The sequence below is a fragment of the Prunus persica genome, chromosome G8 (genome assembly GCF_000346465.2).
Source record: "Prunus persica cultivar Lovell chromosome G8, Prunus_persica_NCBIv2, whole genome shotgun sequence".
In the NCBI taxonomy this organism is placed as follows: Eukaryota; Viridiplantae; Streptophyta; class Magnoliopsida; order Rosales; family Rosaceae; genus Prunus; species Prunus persica.
In genome coordinates, this window is record NC_034016.1 from 189,736 (window position 1) to 197,471 (window position 7,736).

The following is a 7,736-nucleotide window of genomic DNA, read 5'->3' on the forward strand; positions in this document are numbered from 1 at the left end:
GAAGCAGCACTCTGAATGCTAAAAGCCATTGAGTCATCAATAGCCTCTTCCTCAGACCTCCCTGTTAACAGCATTTCATCCATCGGAGTAATGAAATTCCTAGCTACTATGACAGCAGTAGCATCATTCATCATCACAGAATCATTAACTGTGAGATGACGATTTTGGGATACAAAGGATGGACGCCAAACTTTGGCGTCACTGGTTGTTGTGGGAGCATCATTTAAATTGAAATAATTTGGGCAGGAAGAAGAGGAAGCCATTTTTAAGAAGGTTTCGAAGAAAGTCTCAGGAAAACTAAAGTTTCAGAAAATGAAGAAATTTGAGTCGAAACGCAGTTGCTCCAATCAAGTTTTGCAAAGGCCATATCTATAGGAGGAAATATGGCTACTGTTTTTCAGGACCCCAATATCTTCTCGAATCCTCATATTATCTTTTTCTTTCCCAGAGTCCAACACTTCACGTAGCCTCTAATAATGCCTGTCGGCACTTTCGGCGTTTTCAAGTATTATTTTCAAAGTCGATCTTGCTTTACGGATTTCACGGAGCTACTTTTTCAAAAGCATCCCGAGAATCTCGCAATTTTCCTATGGTTAATTTGAAATTCACCGGTTCTACCTATTCATTGTATTTGTGTATAAATGTGTTACTAACGAAATTTTCTTTGCAGAAGACATCCAGTTTACTCCATACCTAGTGATGCGATATCTACTTGTTTTTCTTATCAGTGAGCACTCAATATGCCCGAGAAGCAAGACTATCTCTGATCATCCATTCAGGAAGCGAGACTATCCCTGATCACGTTTCTGCCACATCCGGGAACTGTGAAGGCAACCTTATGCTCTAATCTCCGGAAGTTCTTCTAGACTAGAAGAAATGAGAGCTTGTTGTTTGCTCCCACCAGCTTCCTTCCCTGATTGCTTACCTTCTCTTGCAATCAATATCACAATTTTTTTTGCATTTTTTCTCTTTTTGTAACTCTCTGTTCATAAGAGATTTTATTTCTTTAGAATGAACATCTGAAGAATGAATCCATGCAGTGATCCTAACTCTGAGAGTTATTTGTTTTTGACAGAGAAAAGAATTGTGATTTTTGCTCCTGCAGGATATAACAAGATCATCAAGCGATACTTTATATTTACTGGGCCGATACGAGCTTGAATGATACTTGAGAAAAGTTTCTCCCACTTAAGGATGTAAGCAATACTTGTGTTATTTTATGCTTATATACCTATTTGATATTTTATCTTGAAAGGTAACCAAATGGGGAGATAAGTCCGTTCCAAAAGAATGGCTTGTATGTATCCATGAATTATTAACGCAAATTTTACAGATTGCAAGTTGGATACATTGATAATACACTGCACAGATTAAAGTCCCATAAGAACAGAATATGGGTATAGCAGTGATCAATATGATGCACGCCTGTTGCGTAGCAAATGATGTGGATTGAAGTCCCGAAAGGTCAATCCTTTGACATGTCAATATTGATATTATGCACGCCTAATGCGTAGCAAATTATATGGGTTAAAGTCCCATAAATTAATTGACATGTATGTTTTAATCTGTGGCATGCCTGCAGCATGACAGATATATGGGTTCTAAATGTTCCAACTCCCTAAATGGAGATTATCCACGCCCTACTATAAAATAACGCTCCATTGGAGGTTATAATCCACATTCTCACATAATAAAAGCCCCCTGCAGTGGCTTGGGTACCCAAAAGCAAAGAAATGCTTATAATTGATGCATGCGCATGCACATGAGAATGGTGGGATCATGAATTGATGAATGACAATTTTTGATTTTGGAGTAGCTACTCAAATCATCAATGGGCTGTGTTGATTGGAACCACGTTCAATTATTAAATGTCGACAATATCATTGGCCAAAATGGAAAGAGGTAATTCCATTATAGATAAGAATGAACGTGAAAGAACAAACCCACAGTACGAACCCCAAATTTGTCAATACTGAAAGTTATACTTGGGTGTTCGGAATAAAACGGAATATACCTACTTTGTATGACACAATGTTTCTGGCAGAAACAAGGAATGTTGGGTTTTCTCCATATTTACAGATTCAATTGTGTCCCCCTTATTACACAATTACGGAGACCAACATATTATCTTTAAGGGTTATTAAATGCACGGAGCATATCGCCAGAAGCGATTTCCTAAAGATGTATAAATAGCTGGGTAAAAGCTATATAATGTGTCATAAAGTTTAATCCCTTTTAGACAAAATCCTTTGAGAGGATTGACATTACATAAAGCAAGTCCCTAAAGGACATGTGCTTGAAGCACAAAATTTGTACTCAATATTAATATGCATAAATTACCTCAGTGAGTACATTGATTATAATGTGATTGCAACACATTAAAACTTCTGCAGAATTCACGAAATATTTATCTCGACTTAAAAATCGAGCATTATGCCAACGAGATTCTTGCTTATACTGAGAAAGTATTGAAGCATTTTTATGAGGATTATCCGTTGGGCACTTTAAGGATTTTCCGGAAGTATATTGGACCGGACATCATATTTTCCAGATAAGGCTCAACTCTATCACTATCATTTTGGGATGATGTGAGGTATATTTGATGCTATCTCCGCATAACACCATGTATGGGCATATTCTTTCATATGATCTTACAAATAGCCCAGGTTTTGTTGGAAACGCGGACTCTGAAAATTTCTATGATTTACATAGAGATAGCTCACTGGAAATATATTTACTATATGAATTGTTGGTGGCTACATCATTCACTCACTCCGAAAGATTCTCACTCCAAAGATAGTTATGAAGACATCAGGGGGAGATATTAATCAGGGGGAGCATCCAGAAGTATGCTATACAGATTGTTGTACTCTTCTTTCTTCCTTTCATCAGTTCTCTACCTTACTAGGTTTTCACCAAGCAAAGTCTGATGAAGCAACTGACATATCATCTGTGGTCTCCAAGGGGGAGTGTTGTAAAAGTTTTTGTGTGGAGCCCACTAACTATTCATTTGGAGACTTTGGGTAACGTTTGTCTGCAACTTTCTCTTATTGTACATTCACGGGCATCATTTCCTTAGCCTATAAATAAGCCTTTGCATGTACACCTCCGAGAGAAGAGAAAGAGAGAAATGGAAAGAAACAAAGAAGAGGAAAGAGAGAAGAGAGAGGAGGAAAGAGAAGAGGAAAGAAAGAAGGGGAAAGAGAAAAGAGGAAAGAGAGAAAAGGAAAGAGACAAGAGGAAGAGAAGGAAGAAAGAGGAAAGAGAGAGCAGAGAGAAATTCTCCTAGAAAGAAAATTCAGTGAGCCATACATATTGTAAACACTAAAGTTGTAGCCCTATTATTTTACATAGTGAAAAAGTTACTACTGCTGCTCTCCGGGGACGTAGGCATAGCCGAACCTCGTTAAATACTGTGTCTCATCTACTTTACGTGCAGCTCAATATTCGTACATATTCCAGGTTATTTTATAACACATCTTTGATTATTTGTTGCAAGCAAATTCGTTAAAAATAAAAAAAAAAATAAAAAAAAAAAAAAACTGTAGCAAAAAAAAAATCAAAAATCAAATGTGCGTTTCAGTTCAAATTTTTAAAAGGCTACGTATCTATACGACCTCGTTACTGTGCGAGGTTATATAAAATAAAAAATAGGTCGAATGCGGCGTCTTTTTCCTCGCGTTTGCCTCTGCAACATGGTAGCCATCGGCTATAAGGCGCCCTGTTTAGAAAAAAGATAAAAGAACCCAGCAGCACCGGCTGAGTCCTGCGCGCGAGTCGCCAATTAATCTTTTGGACATCTGAATTCCGCCGCACCCATCGCCTCGCAGTCGCCGAATTTGGGTCCTCATCTCCACTCGGTTTAATTCCTTACCAGTACGGTGTAAGTTTTTCGTTCGCATTATAATCCTTGCTTCTTAGACTCCTATTTATGTCTGTTTCATCAAAAAGTAGTTGTTCTCTGTATGTTTGTTTGCTTATGTTCTGTGTAGAAATTGAATAACCTACTTACTCAACGAAGCAATTCTATTTTCTGGGTTTCTATTTATTATTTTGTTATATTTTTCTCGATAAGTGAATCATCCAATTTTTCGCAAGCCGTGCAGCTCCTTGTTTAGTTCGTTTAAATCATTTGGTTTATATTATTTTTGGGATTTTTCGTGATATTTAGAGCTTAGCTGAACTAACCCAAATTGTTCGGTTAAGCAGCTTTATTGAGTTGTAAATTGTTTGTTTCTGGCCAACAACAATGAGAATATGAAATTATTGCTGCATATTAGTAAGTGATAAACGTTTGTAGGTCATTATTTTTTAGTAGATTTTGTATTGAGTTAGTTTTCTTTGGAACTGTATTAAATGAGTTTCAAATGTGAATTATGTACACGCAGCTATCTGGTTGCCTTAGCATGTGGAGTTTAATTGCATTTTTGTGCTTTCTCAAAGATAGGATGGATTTACTAATTTTTTTCTTGGACATAGAAATGTTTGGATTCTTATTTTTTATCAAGTAACCTGAATTGTATGTGGGGTATATGCCTTACTATCTCAGTTACTTATAGATATGGGTTTCCTTCAATCTCAATGACCGGAACCTTACTTGGCCATGTATTGCAACAGATAATCAAAGATGCCCCGTAAACCGATGAGACATCGCCGATTGATGAAATATCAACCTCTGACTTTTTCCCCATTTGCTCGTCAAGTCGCTCGAGTTGCCTCCAGCTGCATGTCGAACCGCCAAATGCATGGCCCAGACCTCCCGAAAAAATCTCAACCTAACTCCGTAGGTATTATTATCATCATCTAAATAGCCCTTTTCCTTAAGATTAGGCGTCACTTCATAATTAACATTGCTATCTGTTAACTGTTTAAGAATGGACGTGCTAATGACTCCTTATCTTTCTTTTTAGGTAATGGATCGAGAAAGAACACTTTGAAAGTCAAGAATGAACACTCCGAGTCTTCTGATGAAGAAGAGTTTGATGTAAGCACGTTCTTCTGGTACTATTTCTTTTAAGGGATAGAAAATTCTGATGATTCGTTGTCCATATAGTTGCATTTGTGTATCAGGATAGCTGAAATACAAAGGTAAATACTCTTTTATATTGTATCTACTAGCAATTTTATGAGAATTTGGTTCATACTTTGAAGGGAACTGTGCAAGCAGATTTTGCTTTCTTTGATCCAAAACCTGATGACTTTCATGGAGTGAAGACCTTGCTACAGACCTACCTTGATGATATAGAATGGGATTTGAGTGGTTTTGTAGACTTAATTTTGGAACAGACCACTGTAGGAACTGTTGTTAAAATAGAGGATGATGAAGACAATGGAATTTTTGCTCTTGCTACTGCCCTTAACTTGGGCAGATATAAGGCGAGTAATCTATACTTTTGTATTCCAGTTATTCACATGGCTACATCTTTCTAACATTTATCTGTTGGTAGGCATTTTCTTAGCTTTGCATAGCTTTTTCCTACTATTTAGATCCTTGATTGCGTTTCTTTAATTCTTAATAGGACCACAAATGTTTTATGGACGTTAAGGAGTTTCTCCTTAAGGTATCTCAAGCGAAGGATGTAATAGATGACCTGCGATCACTTTTGGGAAAGGAAGCAGAGAGTGTCGGTCTCTTGGTCTCTCAACGGGTGATGAATTTACCTCCACAGCTCTTGCCACCTCTTTATGATGCGCTCTTTGATGAAGTCTCTTGGGCTACGGAAGATGAGGTTAGATTCAGATTATATGGGATTGAGGTTATGTATATTTCCTTACCTGCCGGGAACAAATTCTTTTACTTAAATAACATCCGTTGTTTCACTTTTTGTAGCCAACAGAGGAGCTCCGCAATTTCTTTCGTTTTAAGTTTTATATAATAGTCAGTAAAGTTTACAAGGTATGCCATTTACGCATTCTCCATGCTCGTTGAAGCCTCTTCCCCTCTCTCTGCCATATATTTATTTTGTTTTCGGATGGAAAAATACAGCACAAAAATGCACACCAGAAAAAGGGCATGAGTGCTAGTGACGAGGAAATAATATATATAAAGCCAGAAGATGAAATTTTTCACGAGGTACTGATCATTTCACATAAATAATATTTCGTGTCTCTTTTGCTTCATTTACTAATTGTTTCCTTAAACACATTTCAGCTAAGCTCCTGGTCGTTTGAATTTTCTTTGCACACTCAGCAGCTTGCAACTCGTGAGGCAAGTATTAAAGATATTGGCAGCCTGTCCTGATTTCTCGTATTGATTATTCAACTTCAAACTCTTTCTTGGCCCTAATCCACTAACGTACTTATGAGTAGTTCACCTCCAAAGAAAGAAAGGGATGGAAAATTTGAAAATTTCTTCTTAAGTTACTATTTGATTTGTGAACGAGGATTGGAAAAAACAAATAAACAAAAACAGTAGTTCACCTCCAAAGAAAGAAAGGGATGGAAAATTTGAAAATCTCTTCTTAAGTTACTATTTGATTTGTGAACGAGGATTGGAAAAAACAAATAAACAAAAACAGTTTGGGAAATTACACGGAATCTTGCTATTAAGTCCAGTTCCCACACTTTTTCTCAAATAGTTCGTAGCATTTTTCATGTGGACAATTTCTCGAGATCGCAGCAATACCAATTAGCTCAAAAGTTCCTTATGCTGAAGACATTCAAACTCTATCACGAATGTCTAATTAAGTTGATTGCGCCTATGGCTAAATTATCGCAATTTAATTCCCTTTATGACAATAACGATTTCTGTTTTTCTTTTTAAATTTTGCAGCTGAGAGACTATCGGCAAATGGGGTTAGTCATGGCGGTTAAAGCAGACAAGATCCCTGCATTTCGACAGCAGTTAAAATCTTTCATAGAGGGATCGTGATGCTAATAGAAAGGTTTAGCAAATTCTTTACTCAAGTACCTTAATTACTATCTTTAAACTTGTCTGCAACAGATGTCGTAGTCACCAATTCATCGGTAGCTGTCCGCAAGGTGTTGCAGGTGGCAAATTTTGATTTATATTCGAAGGCATTAGGACATTCACATGGTGAAGGTTTTGGAAGCGCTCGTTGGTCCCAAATGGTCTCTCAAAAGATTCATCGAAAAAGCAGAGCAAGGTACAGAAATATTGTATTGAGAAACGTGTCATGGACCATCATAAGCTATTATCTCCCAGATTCTATATGAACCAGAAAGGAAAATAGAGAAAGTTTGAAACCATCCAAAAGAAGTGGAACTTTACGTATGAGGCCAAAGAAGAGTACCATTATCTTATAATATTTGTGATTTTAAATTTTGTGTGGCGATAAGAACAATATACATGGAATATTTGCTTCAACTTGTTTGCACACAGATAAGGATTTCAATCGTATCTAAATGTGGAAGTTGGCAAAGAAAACGGCAGTGGATTTGTGTTAGTGACGATGTCAATTTTGATCATGAATGAGAGTAATCTTTCATGAGTATAATTAATAATACCATTAGCTGGTAATCATATTTATAATAATGAATGATTGCGTTTTTGTTTATTAAAAAAAAGAAGGAATATTTGATTTTCAATTATCGCCTGCATTATGTGAGCACATGTGTCGTCGTTTCTTCTTGTTTTAGGACTCTATTTAAGTGAAATATATAATTTCCATGTGCTTCTTACACAATAATTGTAATTGACCATTTGAGGTTAAAGAATTCCTGATTTCTGAAATTTTTTCTTTTCCTGGGTGTGAGAATTTTTACAGGGTTTTACT

The 7,736-nt window shown here is 36.6% G+C and overlaps 1 protein-coding gene across 3 annotated transcripts; it reads left to right on the forward strand.

The window, feature by feature from the left end:
* Nucleotides 3,611-7,499, forward strand: LOC18766334 (protein BCCIP homolog). 3 transcript variants are annotated; one of them, XM_020553646.1, is made up of 10 exons: nt 3,611-3,883; nt 4,618-4,787; nt 4,911-4,984; nt 5,152-5,376; nt 5,520-5,729; nt 5,831-5,896; nt 5,987-6,073; nt 6,152-6,208; nt 6,773-6,884; nt 6,982-7,499. In XM_020553646.1, exons 2-9 carry the CDS (start codon nt 4,628-4,630, stop codon nt 6,869-6,871), a joined length of 978 nt encoding a protein of 325 aa, XP_020409235.1. In that variant the 5' UTR covers nt 3,611-3,883; nt 4,618-4,627; the 3' UTR covers nt 6,872-6,884; nt 6,982-7,499. The 3 variants fall into 3 exon arrangements, with proteins under 3 accessions (XP_020409235.1, XP_020409233.1, XP_020409234.1); XM_020553645.1 differs by having other exon boundaries at nt 3,612-3,883; nt 6,991-7,499; XM_020553644.1 differs by having other exon boundaries at nt 6,773-7,499.

Coding starts and splice junctions, on each gene's coding strand:
- LOC18766334 (XM_020553644.1), top strand. CDS start 4,628: ATGCCCCGTAAACCGATGAGACATCGCCGATTGATGAAATATCAACCT. Junction 4,985..5,151: donor CTGATGAAGAAGAGTTTGAT/GTAAGCACGTTC, acceptor CATACTTTGAAG/GGAACTGTGCAAGCAGATTT. Junction 6,209..6,772: donor AGCAGCTTGCAACTCGTGAG/GCAAGTATTAAA, acceptor TAAATTTTGCAG/CTGAGAGACTATCGGCAAAT.